Genomic DNA, 15,406 nt, shown 5'->3' with positions numbered 1-15,406 from the left:
AGCGGCAATAACAACAATAACAACTAACTAACTATAGCAGACGCGCTGCGTGGTAAATAAGTCGTTGTAAGCCAAATAAGAACGAAATTAATTCGCTTTGGAGCAGCGTCTCCAATGACATTTAATGGAAAGCTTAATTATTTTTGCATTGAGATTGCACGCCCAAACGATTCGTAACGCCTAGCTGTGCCCCTACATGATAGAGATCTGCCTAAGACCGGTACAGTTATAGGTAATAATTTAAACGTAACAGTGGCTAAATGGAGCTATATCATTACATGTACTATGTTGTGCTGTTGCTTTTGGCATGCAAAACTGGGCTAACGGTCGATTCGACCGTGAAAGATCCAGCTGGGCAAATAGCTCAGCTGACACCGCTAGCAAATGTGGTGCAATCAAAGACAGATACTGAGTCCAAACCACCAATACAACCGGAGAAGCAGGTGACGGAGAAGGCGCCGGATCAAGAAAAACAACAAGCAGAGAATCAATCGGTTAAGACAGTAATACCGGTACAACCGGATAAGTCAGTTCAACCAAGGAATGAGAAGCATCCGGATAAGTCGAAGCCAGCGGGTAATGAAAAATATCCACAGAAACAAAGGCGATCGGAAACCAAGGATAAGAATACGAAGAAGTGCAAGCCGACCGAGGTGCTGACCGCCAATAAAGGTTGCGTCAATCGTGAATTGTATATGCACCAGATACTCCAGCGAGCCTGGGCTGATGAGAATCTGGACGAGGCCAAGGATAAGGCTGGACTGGCACGCAGCATTGAGTGCCCCGATGGTCAAGTACAGACGCCCACTGGTTGCGCGCCACAAAGGAAGTACCTGCTCGGCAACGACGAGCGAGTACCTGTTCTGCCCAGCCATCTTCATGGAGAAAGGGTATACGCAGCCGCCGGCTACCTACCTGCGCTTTTTGAAAACAGTGAAGAAACGAATATTTACCGAGCTGGTCCCATAGGCAAACCGAACAGAAATACTGTCCAGGGCACAAATAACGATAATCCTGTGGGCCACAAGACACGTCACAAATATATTTATTTGCCAGGAAGGCTGCTCAGGAGCGGTCGTGCGTGTCGCCCCTATGAGGTTCTGGGAATCAAAAATCGGTGCATTCGAAAGCTGGGTAAGGTTGGTCTATATAAGCACAAGAGCCACGTGTACGGGCATAAGTAGAAAACTAGGCGTACTTATAATAAAGGATAATATGCGTTTCTTTTGGTAATATGAAAAATAATACATAGCTTATATAAAATAGCATTGCGTACATAATATGGTACCAGATCTCAAAACTGTACTATTAAATCTCTACATTCTTAGACAGTTTGCGGTTACCTCCTGTGAGATTCACATGGAGGAAATGTGTTGCTCATCCTGTCGCTTAACTAAGTAATTTAATTAAAGTAATTTTAAACTTAGCTTTGGATCCGATCATTTTGTTTAACGACCACCAATTTCTTAGGTCCTTTAATGAAATTGACAGCAAATTGGTTTTTTGCCCTAAGCCACTGAAAAGCAAATTCAAATAGCTACGAGCGAGATTCCTTTGGCTTCGAGTGATGTGCTTGTAAATGAGCTCGGCTATTTTATAGTATGTGCAAAGCTTATGAATGTTAAAGCATAATTAAATGGGATTTACGCCTTTGGCTATTCAAGTCAGTACCGGCCCGAGGGTTGAGCTGAAGAAGGGTTGGCATGACAAGGGGGTTTGTATGATTGTGCTACGGATAACTGGGCAGCTGCAAAATGGATGGCTTTGACATGCTAATTAGTTAACCTCTCGCATAGTTTCCTGGCAGCCATAACCGTGTTTAATATACAACAAAAGCGCATAAATACCTACGATATATTCGAGCGTGAGGGTCGGTTTTGGTATTGCGCATACGCCACATTTGACAGGCCTTAGGCGATGCGAAGCGCTTAAGTGCCAGCTACCCGACACCAAACATGATGAATAGTTCTGCAATAATTACATTACTTGGCAGTTTCAGGCTCTCCCCTTCCTAAAGAAAGTCGCACGTGGCTGCTTCTACGGCTGCAAACCGATGTATATAGGCTTTTATAATGCTTAGGTATGTATTTTAGTTGCTGTGTAAATAGCTAGCCATCAATATGGACAGCTGCTTGTGCAACATTTATCATATTCAGTGTTAATTAATCAATTAATTATATGCTCGAAACTGTAAACTTGACGCCTGCTACTTTGACAATATTGAACTCCTATGCCAGCTTCATAAATTATTGCTAAATTCTAGCGTTCTATTTGTAGGCAGCGGCGGAGCAAAATTATTGTTTATAGCATTTTCTCTACATTTGGTAATTTTGAACATAGTTTTATGATTCACGAATTGATAGTTTTACTTTCACTTTGCTGTATGAAATCTTATCAAAGTATCTTTGAGATACTTAATTTATGAATTTAGGCTTTTAGATAATCTGTGTTGGGGTCAAAGTATGCTGCTTTTCCGCTTGACCTATCTCATGATTATAGTTTTAGTTAAATATGTATTTAAAATACCTTGCGTTTAACCCGCTTTGCTAGCAATCTGACTGCTATATTGCATTTGCCAGCGCATCTGTCTTATCCCAAATATAAATCGCATTACAGCTTGTCAGTGCGAAATCGAAATGCATGAAATATTGAAATCGAATGTCAATATTTTCTGTCTGCCGTCAACAGCCTGACTGTCAATAAATTGTGGAAGCATTTTGCTCAAACTTGCAATATTCTCACTTAATTCGCCAGCACCACAAAGCAGCAACTGACATAAGAGAGTCAAAATATAATATATGAATGAGTAAGCGGATTCCAAGTACTGCTCCTTCCTAACCATATTCGAAAAATCAAATGTCAGCAGCCGAATACGAGATGTTCTACGAGCTTAAAATTATGTTCATTTGACGAACTATGCATGATTTTTAGTGGCTATATATGTTTGGCTTCGTTTTTATCTTGCTTTACTAGTCGTCATCAGATTAATCGTGTAAATAGTTTAGTTTAGGTTTTATATAAATTCAAAGAATAGATTACTTCTTATCCATAACATAGTTAGAGTATTTAAAAGTCATACTTGCAAAGTAAGCTTAGCTTTTTATCCAAATACTTGTTTTTGCGTTTAATTAGGTCAGGCGTGAAATTGCTGACTAATTGTCAGAAGGGGGAGTGAAGCGACGGTTGAGACACCGCAAATCAGCCAATAACGAAATAACTTCGATACACTTGAGCTGAGTTGATACATATATGAGTGAGAGTGAGTAATTGTGTGTATGGAAAGCAGTCGGATTAATTGCAATTCTAAATAAGATGTGGATTTCGAACTTGAGGATGCATATTGCCACAATATCGTCAGCTTTTTAGAGCTAAGCTAAATATAGGCAAATTTCATTTACGTATTTCTGTGGCCCTTCTTAGCACATGTTTAATGTCCCGCCGTTGCAACGGAAATAGTTTTGGTCAATGTCTGAATTAATGTGCACGTTTGCTTGACCAATCGGCATGATGTTTTCTGTATTTTGTGCCCTGTCTAACAGCAGTTTATATAATCATGCCAAATTAATCACAAACTGACTCGGTTTATATCCTTGACTTTGATTGCCAGATGCTACTCATTGATTTAAATGCTGAGCTCACCTAGGTGTTTGGGTATGCTTTGGGGTGCTGGTATTATGCTCTCATTGTATTTGCATATTATTGTTTGCACTGGTAATTAAGTTACCAACTTATTGAACGTGTTGATGATGTTTACAATACAATTTATTTACCATAATATTTGCATGCGTTTAAGCCCAGCTGCCAAGTTGTTGTTGGTGTTGTTCGTGGCATTTTACTAATATTATTACAACTGCGATTTACACGTGGCTTGGACTCTGTGCTCAGATTGTGGCGATTTGAGTTGTGTAAATAAATAAATAAAAAACAAAAGAGGCAAAAAAAAAACAAAAACAAAAAGACACTCAATCAATAATAAAACAATCAATTAGGCCCAGCGCTCTGTGCCTATTCGGATAATTACACAAACGGTTTATTTATTTTTCCGTGCTTCATTCGTCTCGCCTGTCTGACTGTCTGCAGTCAATATGTTTTTAGTCACTCGTTGCTGTGCCTGGCATCAAATTAAATGTTGGCTCGCCGCTTGACAGTGGGCGCTGATGTCAATTGTTATAAGAACAAGCTCATAAAAGATATGCATACGCCATGTTAGTCTCCTACAGATGCTTGTAACCAAGTGCGGCACGTTGCGAAGATAACTAGTTGGGTCGGCATCATTCAGAGGATGTACAAACATGACCAAACACGGCCCATGAAATACCTTAATCATTGGCCCAACAGAGCGTACTGCTTAGTCACACAACACTCACACATGCTCCACTTTGTAGTTATATCTGGTGGCTATTTAAGAGGCTGTCACTTAATAGATGCAGACACATTCTGACCGTATTCTGGCCATGCCTGCCGTCGTACACGGGCTGAGACGTGGCCGTAACGGATCGTGTCGTTGCTCAAGGAATGTTGATGATTTTGATGTTCGTGTCATTGGAAAGCGTTATGCGTGACGAAACGGAAGCTCTTAAAAGCCGCAATAAGTAAACTCTTGAAATGGGGCCAAAAGCCGCCGGTCGCCAGTTGCTGTTGGTCCGGTCGTAAGCCGTCCAAAAGAGACATTAAATTGGACATAGTCCTGGACTCGGTGTCGTCGGACCCGGTGTCTGGTGTCGTCCTGGTTGGCGGCGTGCACAGCCACCGACACGGCACATTAAGAGAACTCTTTCGGGCTGTAAATTTTACTATTTTATGCGCCTTTTGTTACGCATTTCTGGCTTTCCGGCCGGACAGTGCCAAGTAGCGTGTTGAGCTAGCTTTCCGCTAAATCTTTGCCACGCCCCCAAATACTTCCGTCAAAAGCGACACCAAAAAGCTCATTATTTTAATTAGTTGCGAGCCTGGAGTCCAATTCGTGTCAATTTGCCAGTTACCAAAAATGGTCACAAATGCGACAGCTGTGCAGCATTTAATTAAATTAAGTAATTGTCAGATTGTCTATTAATATTTTTAAAACAGCTTAATGCATTTTTAATATATTTTTGTAAACAGACATTAGAAGTGGGCGGCATACATACCTATTTTATGTACATACAATTTTCAATATTTCCCGTCATAATTTAGATTTCAGCGCACATCATGACATTCGCATAATTTGCCTTTACCCAGCAGCCCGATCAAATATCAATAGCTAATCCACTGGGAGGCCATATGCCAGTTAAACACGCAGTCACACTCCGTTCGCACAGCACGTACCCTGCGGCCGACTAAGACATATTGTGCTAGGCCACAAGCGCTTTGGCCTCATATATAAAAAACGAGGCATAGCGGCAAAGGACTGATGTGCAGTCTATATGTCAAATACATCAAATCTTGGGCAACTGCCTGGCCTGGCAGCTAAGCAAATATAGGCTCAAAGCCAGTCCAGAACGGAGCCGGAGTCTGGAATGTGTATATCATTTGGATTGATTGCCAGGCCCGAAAAGCTAGGACATGAAGCGCCTTTTGTTTGTTTGTAACTGTCGGTTTGAAAGCTCTCCTCGAAGCCAGTGTGTGTTTCTGTGCATGTGTTTGTGTGGGGGATCAGTGTGTTGTGTGGTTAGCTGAAGGTGGATGCCATCAGATGCCTTCGCTGTCATGCTTGGTTTGTTGACACGTGCAGAGACGTAAATGAGTTATGAAATGCGACGCTTTGGTCTTTTTGGAATGTGAGACGTGCAGAAGAATTGATAATAAATCATAATATAAAACCCATGTCACAGTATTGCACTTGGAGTTAACGGTAACCAATGCTTAATCAATATACCAAATTTAGATGAGATTAAAATGCCAAAGGCACGAATCTTGGATACACAGAATATTTAACTTGTTGGATATTTCTCTGCCATACCATAATTTAATGAAGGTATGTATGCAATGAATCATTGGACCTAACGTATTTTTCTACACAGAATTCTTAATTATATACAATTCATTTTTTTGCAAGTTTTTGGATTTTATTTCAAAATTCAACACGTGAGAAGCTTTTAATATGTAAGCCAATACATTTTTATGCATGCAAATTTTGTATCGATACATAAATATGTATGATATTTACCAGTAAATAAATATTTAAATATTTGAATTCAAATGTAAATATCTGCATGCAACGACAAGATATTTTGATGGAAAAATTTATCAAAATTTGAAAAATAGTTTGAAATACGAAATCTATTGTTAATATATATTATATAGATTATCACTCAAAAGTATAGATACTACTCAAAAGTATTCATCAATTTTAAGCGGACAGACATATTCAACTATCGGCCCTAAAGATAGAAAACAGTGAAATCGTAAAGTTCAAAGTGACATTTCGGCAAAAGTGCGAAACAATGCAAGATACAAACTCACAGACGCAGAAACTCTGTCTCACGCACACACTCGTACATGTTGAGACAGGATACTCGTAGCGGCGAGCACTTGAAGGCACCGCAGAAAGCCAGCGGAAAGATGTCGACGAAGTGCAAAGCGCTTCAAACGATTTTCCGCAAAGTTGACTGCCTTTTGCAGTGGAAGGTGTTTGAGTGTGCCTGTAAGCGTATATTAGTGTGTATCTGTGTGCATGTTTATGGCCACAACAGAGACAGCCGAAGCAGCAGCAGCAGCAACAGCAGCCGCAGCAACAGAGCCTGAAATAAAATTTTCTCCAAAAGCCTTTAGGTATTTCACGCCAGCAAAATATGCGAGCATGTTAGACAGGCGTGGGCGAAGGAGATCGCCGAGGTCGTGTGCTGCCAACTTCACACCCAATGGCGGCAAATTTTTGGCAACAAACTTCTGTGTACGCTTAAGAAGAAGCAGTACTAGCCAAGACACAAGGAGAGCAAGATGCGAATGAAAGTGTTTATGTGCATGTGTATGCGAAGAGTCTGCCAAGGGCCAAGCGCCGAGTCCTATAGGTGTACCTATGTGTGTGTGTGTGTGTGTGTGTGTGTGTGTGTGTGTGTGTGTGTGTGTGTGTGTGTGTGTGTGTGGCAGTCTGCGAATTTATTGCCCAGGGAAGCATATCTTTGGCAATGCGCTGCTTTTTGCGTTGCCTCCACCAGCGCTGCAACATGTCGCAAAGTTGTCGAAGCGTGGGCGGCTCAGCTGCCGCTGCAGCGGGAATAGACTCTCGTAACTTGGGCCGCGGCAAGACAACAAAAAACTGAGAGCCAAATATGTTCTAGTGGCGCAACTGTGCTGACAGTTGTATAAAATATACGCGCTCTCATAATTTATATCAGTTTTCCTAACTGAACGTGACTGCGACGCGAGAACAGAGCTACTTATCAACGGCCAGCTGTTAGCCCGGCCTGTATCGTCCTGACAGGCACTCGACCTGCCGCAGGGTCATGTCCTGGCAACGGCGTGCCGTCGATGCCTGCACGTACTTGCAATTAGCCAAATGGCTCCACGGGCTGACTTGTATCCTTTGTTCGCCTTTCGCATCGGAACTTGGCACAAGACATAAGAATTTCCTATGCAAATGTTTTCGCAGCTTGAAGCAGATTTTTCTGATTGCTACTATAGTTACATAGTTCTTGGCTACCAATGCGTTGACATCCAGGGTAAAACTATACATGTACCATTCCGTCCACAATAAACCTCAAAATACATCAAGCCCAAGCCCACAAGAGCTCAAATCCCAAGTGGCCCTCAATTAGTGGTCGGGGCATAAGGCAGCAGCCAAATCCTGCCGACCTCAACCTTAGTTCTTGTTTAATTAACTAATCTACGCGCTGGCGAGGGCAAAATCAGGTAAGAGCGGGAGCGTTCGCACTCAAAAGCGAATCTCATGCAATATACATGTACACACACACACACACACACACGCACTTTTCTTTAATTGACACACATTAATCCAATTTGAAAACTTTAATACTTTAATCTGAAAATGTGTTCCGACCACATTAGCCACAGGCTACTAGTGCGTAAAATGTCGCCTGTCTTATGCATTCAAAATGAACGCTACTGGTTTGGCTTTTGATTTCATTATACCCTTCTAGAGTGTATTATTATTTGATCATGAAATGTGCAACGCATATAAAAAGACATATGCGACCCCATAAAGTATATTTTTTTCAGATCAATGTCAACAGTGGGCTCTATCTGTTGCAGTTTTCTTTAAGTTTTTGAGTTATCGTCATAAGAATCGGTTGTTGCAAAATCGGCCGTAATATCATGTAAAAACCTTAGAAAATATCGGTTGGAAATTCTCATTTAGTAAACATTTTTGTTTAATAAAATTTATTGACCACAGCCATTTTTATCAATCTCGAAAATCTATATCAATAGAAATAATCGGAAAGAAAAGAACTTTCTTTGGCAATGGTTTCCTTTTTTAAAGATATCCTTACCAAATTCAGCGAAACTCAAACTACAAAACACAAGGGTACTTAATCTTCGGTGTGCTTAATGTCAATTTACTTTGGGTTGCCTGCTGAAGTGAGGCCAAAGCCCACACATGGCCATTGGTCATTTGTTTGTTGGTCGTTTGTAAGTAGCAACCACGAAGCAAATTATTTGAATTAGTTTCTGTTGTGAAATAATAGCATATTTTGTTAAAGGTTGCAGTAAGTACTACGTCAATCAGACGAGAAACATAATCAACAGTCGCAATTTTAACAACTCAATAAGTATTGGTGTAATCAAGGGAATTGTGATTAAGACCGGCAGGAGTAATCGAATATACTCAAAATAATGAAAAATACAAAAAAAAAAAGAGAAAAAACGAGATTTCATAACACGCCTGGGTATACCCAACAACAAAGGCTGTAAATCTCATTATTCTTCATTTAATTTCACATTCTCGTGCTGCATTACAAGCGAACTTCTCAAGAGATATGAGAATCTCACGGTGCAACCATGGGCACGAGCTGCGCCTTGAAACTCGCAAAGTTCCCTCCCTCTTTTCTTATTGTTGTGATAAATTTCAATTAAATAAAAATCAAATAAAATTATGTGATGGCCGAGCGCAATGATTGCCACATTCTGCATCCAGATAACGATGCTCATAATTGAAATCCACAATGTGCTGATTTTTATGGCTGCTCGCCATCATCGTCATCGTTGCCCGGCAATCATTCACTCGCCAGATTTATTTTTTGTTCTTGATGCTGCCCGTTTGATTTATAATTGCGAGGAGCATGAAAACTGGCAAGCATTCCATTGAGTGTTGAGTTAATTACTGTGCTTAATAGGAAGCCTTTATATGCGTATAAGTGCACATACTCGTACGTATGTACATAGATATACATTTATGTACATTAACCGTTACGAGTACTTACGAGTATATAGACTGTTTGCGTATCTGGACTCAATTTAATTTCGATTTGCAATCAGCTGAAGAGCTGCCTACTTCTTTCTGGGGCCAAGCACTTTTTGTGATGTTTTCATTTTCATTTTCATGTTCGTCTTCATTTTCATTTGGATTTTCATTTCTAGTTGAGCAACTCAATTCGAATTTGATTTGATTGCAAACATTTCTCTGTCCCCATCGGATAGAAAGATGCTTTGTCAGTTGCAACAATTTAGTGCATTTTACATTGTTTGTAATGCCAGTCAGTCCTCTGTTGTTGTTGTTTTTGTTGTTGTTGTTGTTATTCCAAATGCTGCCGATGTTTTTGCTGCTGTTACTTCCGGCTTTGGGGCACATAATTTGACCCCATCGATTTGCGTGGCCCGCCTCTTAGCAAACTAAGCAAACAAAGTTTATATTATCCAAAGAGCAATTAATAATACCCTGTTCTCACCAAAGTGGGTTAAGAGGTAGAATAGAGATTAAAAGGCGTTGGTGAAACTTCATATTTGACTGAAATGTATTTTTGTATTTGTCAGGATCAAGCATTGAAACGTAGAATTTAAATTCACTGCATTTTTAAAATTTTTTTAAAAAATAAGTAATAGAAAAAGCCCCCTTCATTTGAGCTGAGCAGTTAGAAGGGTATTATTTGTATTTCTTACAATATAAAAAGGACTAGGGGCCGTTTTGACTAGATTACAGGGTAATTGCGTGCAGTGCTCCATAATATGTCTTAATTTTTTGCTTTTAATATAGCTTTCAAAAACAGTGTCTTTGTTTATTGTATTTTATAATTAAGACATCTTTGATATTTGACTGACTGACGGAATTTTTGGGTAGCAACTTTTGCATTTAATGGCACTGACATTGCCGGAAATTAACTCGTTGCACAACATCAAAGAACTTTTTAATCGCAAGCCCTCGCTCTAAAAAGCCATTTACTCAGGCATACATAATGGAAAGCTTTAGAAATTGCCATTGGTCAACTGCAAAATGAATTCCAATTTAGTTTCAAGTTGAATCAATTGTTCAAACAGCAAAAAGAAAACAAAAAGCATACAATTCCCCCGAGTGGGAAAATTCCAAACAAAATGTTTAACAATAACATTAAATGCAACTGCAGCTAATGTCATGGCCACCAGATCTGGATTGCTTGTTCTCTATGGGGCACCGCGGTTGCTGCTGTGTGGGAATGTGGATTCGACTGCGGTTGCAGCTTTGTCTGCCAAGTCCCTGTACTTAACACGCGCGCCATTTGCTAAATGAAATTCTTCAGTAGCAAACGATGCTAAAGCTGGTTATGAACCTGTTTTGCTGTTTTGCCATACCTGTTCTCGAATGGTCCATGGCATAGACTAAGCTTTGCTTACCAATAACTCCATATAAGCATAAGGGCTTGCTAGTATATAAAATTGTTTACATACGTTTACTGTGTATCATTTTAACTACAATGAGCCAGCCACAGGACAGAATGAATTAAATTTCAGAGTAAGAATTCTCACACTCAACTTTTACCCTTTGCGTTGCCCATGTTCCCATCATGCACGCTGACACTTAGAGCCCGAAATTAAGCCAATCACCAACCCACTCTCATGATGCACTGTATTTTCAAATTAGCTATTCAAAGCGCGCGAGTGATAAATTAAAGCCGCATCAACACTGACGTTGCACGGTGCGTATGATTTATAAATGTACAAGGGCTGCACACGGAGCATTTCATATAGTTGTCATGCCATACAAATTACTGAAGTCTAGAGGGGTATGCTGTTCGGCATGAGTGCATTTACTCCACCTATATTACAGCTAGTCGAGTTACGAATATTATACACATCATAAACTTATCAAGAGATGTCAAAATTGAATTTTGGATGCTAAATTTACCCAACCTACAAACAGCTTTAATATATTTGAGAAACAGAAACTTTTTATACCCTTAACCCATTAAAAATGGTTATAAGGGTATATTGTATTTGTGCAAAATCCAAATGTATGTAACAGGCAGATAATCGATAACTTACTCGGTTTCCAAGCAATCGATATTAAAATAGAAAAATCGATATCGTTATCCTGTTTTTTGGCCTATTTAGGTAAATAATAAGAGTCCCCAAACTTCACATATAGCTTCTAAAATAGAATATAAATATGCATTTGATGTTGGAATAAGAGGATTCAGGGTATCCCCTAGTCGGGAGCTCCCGACTAGAACCTCTCACTTGTTTTATTTAATTTATATATTTAACTAGTATATTGAATATAATTAAATTTTTCTGTTCACCTTGAACCAATTGAAATATGTGTTGCCCATATTATTTATAAAAATTGAGCTATTCGCTGAAGACGGGTTCCAAGGAGAAATTAATCAACTCAACACAAATTTATTATGGCTCTTCCTCTTCTTTTGCGCAACAGTGGCAGGTCCAGGAGGACTTAACATATAATCTTATTTGTTTTTCAGCTCTTAACGATCGTTTTTAATGAACTTCATATTCAAATTTGTGTTGTCTAGTTATCATTGCAATTTGGCTCTGTAAAATCATTTAACACGAATGTGCTTTTGGCAATGGAAACGTTAACTGATTTTGAAAATTGCGCAGGAAAAACAACGTGGTAAAATAAATAAAATTGTTGGCAATTGTAAAACAGTTAAGTTCTTGAGTCACTGACGAACTGGCTGTGCAATAACAACAGAAACTCAACCATCAGCAGTTAAAACAATTATAGACAGACAGAGCCTGTCCGAAAATTGTTTGTTGTCTTAAAATTTCGCAGCTGCAACAAAACGAATTAATTTAGCTTAGCCAAATGAGAGGACAAAAGGGCAAGGCGAAAGGGAATTGCAATATTTTTAAATGAAAACAAACATTTAATCCAGTTGGCTTGCAAATGGGGAGACACCCACCCATATTGCGGGATGGGGCGTCAGACGTTGTGCAAAAGAGAGCCGCCAAAGCATTTGAAGGCTGCCTTAGTCGACGTGGCTGTCGACAGCAGCATCAACTGCGGTTTGGTTAGCGTTATGCTTTAACTAAATTGCGGTGCTTGTGGCCAGTGGCGACGGGGCGTCGGCCAGCCGGCCTGTCTGTGTGTGGGTGCACATGTGGTTGCGTGTATGTGTGTGTGTGTGTGTTGCGTGCAACGCTTGGCGTTGCAAACACTCAAGCAATTAAAAGTAAAAATTCTGCAAACTTTTCGCATTAGTTTTGTGTTGATGATGCGCACGAAAGTTGCTGCAGCGACTGAAATTAGCAGCACAAGCTAATGCGCTGTAGCCAAGCGAGCACACGTGTGTGGGTGTGTGTAGGTGTGTGCAGTCAAAACGCATTCGCTTGTATTTAATGCGGCGCGTCTGTGCTAAGTGTCGCGGTTACAAAATGGCGCTCGACTTTAACTCGACGCAAATGCGATTGCGAGCGCGTATGTGAATGTGACGCCATGTTTTTTTCGGCTCGCCCGCCATTCTTACGCGATTTGCTGCATAAAGTGCTTTTGGCTGGTGAGGGTAACCACAAGGGCCGTATGTTTCAAAGCTGCGTCAGTGCTTTGCAGATGTAAGGGAATACAGGTGTTGGGCTGTAAACTAGCTTGATTATTGTTCAGTAGATGTTGCTGTTTTCCCTGCTGCAGTTGTGGCTTCAGAGCTGAATATATCTGCAAATAGTAGATTTGTTAACATGTTGTGCGCCCAGCTTGATCGGTACAATTCGGATCAACAGCTTGTGCGGTTAGAGTCGTGTGAGTTGCATACAAAATTACAGCACGGCAGCTAACACGAGACTGGCCAGTGCAAAGCCAACAGCCGTTGAGCTGTAAGCTGTTGTCATCGTTACTCGTACGTGAAAGTATCTGCTGTTGCTGCTGGCCTTTGTTCTGTTTCAATTAAACTAATTAGATGTAGGTAAACATAATTGCTGAGACTAATTTACGATTTTGCTGCCGCTCATGTTACTGTAATGGCATTGCTGGCATGCGATTATCGCATGAAATTCAATCAGCAGAACGACAACAGAGGGCCTAAACATTGGGATGGACCATGCTAATGTTAAATTTAAGGATAAGCCCTAGATAGCAAGCGGCAAACGTCATTAATTTAATGACAACAAATTGAGTTTGTCTTTGATTTGCCTTTGCATTGCATATTTATGGATGAGTTCGTGTGGACGCAGGTGCCACTAGGACGGAGGCGGAGGCGTGGTCGAGTACTGAGGCTGCGTATGTGCGCCATGTCATAACGAGTTCATTGTCGACAATTATGCTAATCGATTATCTCTTGAAAAGGCCAATCGGCAGTCACTAATTGCGCATATTGATGAGTCGCTCACACTCGCAGCTATCCTTTAATGGCCAGGCAATTGGGTTAACAGCAATGGGAAATCATGTTGCAAGCGAATCGTGATTTTCACCGAGTATTGCCAACTTGGCGCTAAGTTAGCGAGCGACAAAGCGAAATTAATAAACGATTTAACGACTGCAGCTTAAAATTGAAAAAGTTTTAATGAATTTCCACGATTTCTGCTACATGTAGTCCTCAGCAATTTCATATTTGCCACATACGAAGTTTTATTACCCTTTGCAGCTTTGATTTCCTTGACGGAAATTCGCTTTGCAATGTGAACGGTATACATTCAGACCACACAGACAGACACACACATAGTTACGGGAAAAACTGTATACCTATGTCGAATATCTCTGATACACTGAGCCACTGAAGCGGGAGTTGTAGTAAGGACGTGCCCGGCACCCGTAAATGCAGTTAACGAAGCGTTTAAGGCTAGACACAAGCACAAGCGCAAGGAACAGAAGCCGGGCAGAAGGCGCAAGGCACAACACACCGAAAACACAAGAAACACGAAGCTACGAACATGAGTTGCAGTATTATGAAATTTATTTCGCACGAATTGTGTGAAGACATTCATACAATGCGCTACAAAATGGCCAAAGCATCCGACTAGCTTAAGGCTATAATCTGCAAGTGCTAGTGTGAAGCAAACGAAAAGTGTTGCCTACTTTTGAGCATCATTTCGGGCTGCTGGTAAAAGATTGCAACAGACTTAGTTGGACAATGTGAAAAGCCGTTACTATAGGTCATAACCCTAGCACGTTTGTGTCAACACTTTCACTGCCTAAAGAGCATTGATAATTCGTCTAGCTGTTGCCTGGCCACTTTCTGGGTCTGGTGTCATGGCCATATTTACGTTATCATTTTTCCAGCATTCATTTTGCAAGTCACGTTGCTTCTGCCGCTGCTTGCACAATAAATAATACGCCCCGGAAAAGGCATCTCGTTCTCATCCTGCCTTGGACAATCAGCGGCTGTTTATCTGTCAGTCGGTCTGTCAGTTGCCTCGCACACGCCTCAGAAGGAGCATGTCCAAATATGCAACGAGTAATTATGTAATAGGTTAAATGTAATCATATAATAGTGATTTCTGGTTAATTCGATTGATTGTGGTCGCGCATTTACAATTCATGCAATTGATGCTAATAGAAATTTGAGTCGACATTCGCGAACAATTTGCATTTGCGGCTTAATCATTAATTGCATTCGTGGCTGGGAAAGCATTCAGCCTTAAAGTGAACGCTGAGTGTACTTCGCGTGGCAAACTAATTTAAAAGTGTAATGGAATTTGCAAGTATTTCGACAGTTTTCTTTTTTCAAACACTCCCCAGTGATTTGCCACTGGACAACGAGCACGGGGGGCTGCGAATGGGGAAGAGAGACAGGCAGCTGGAGAGAGGGCAAGCCAATATGCAAAATTGCCAGTGAACTCGATAGATACACTTGCTGGCGGACAGTTCGCATGGCGTGTCGAAAGTTGCTGCCTTTTTAAATTGGCATTTAAGCTGAAATTGATTCATTGGGATATTCGACCCTGACAGCAGACCCCAAGCTACGTCCCAGTCTCAATCTGAACTACTTACATGGCGCGCCATGATAATTTAATTTATTTTCAAACTCAATTTCAGGCATTTTGTAAGCGCGTTTTCAACTTGATTTTGTGCATTTCTCTTTTGTTCAAGTACCGACTGAACTAA

The 15,406-nt window shown here is 40.6% G+C and overlaps 1 protein-coding gene across 1 annotated transcript; it reads left to right on the top strand.

Annotated features, from left to right (window-relative positions):
* The first annotated feature begins 240 nt into the window (after positions 1–240).
* Positions 241–1,426, top strand: LOC6630499 (uncharacterized). Its single transcript, XM_002054357.4, has one exon. It carries the CDS (start codon positions 261–263, stop codon positions 1,182–1,184), a length of 924 nt encoding a protein of 307 aa, XP_002054393.1. The 5' UTR covers positions 241–260; the 3' UTR covers positions 1,185–1,426.
* The last annotated feature ends 13,980 nt before the right edge of the window (positions 1,427–15,406 follow it).

Source organism: Drosophila virilis, chromosome 2 (assembly GCF_030788295.1).
Source record: "Drosophila virilis strain 15010-1051.87 chromosome 2, Dvir_AGI_RSII-ME, whole genome shotgun sequence".
NCBI lineage: Eukaryota > Metazoa > Arthropoda > Insecta > Diptera > Drosophilidae > Drosophila > Drosophila virilis.
The sequence above is the reverse complement of the archived record's forward strand: the minus strand, read 5'-3'. Positions and strand labels throughout refer to the sequence as shown.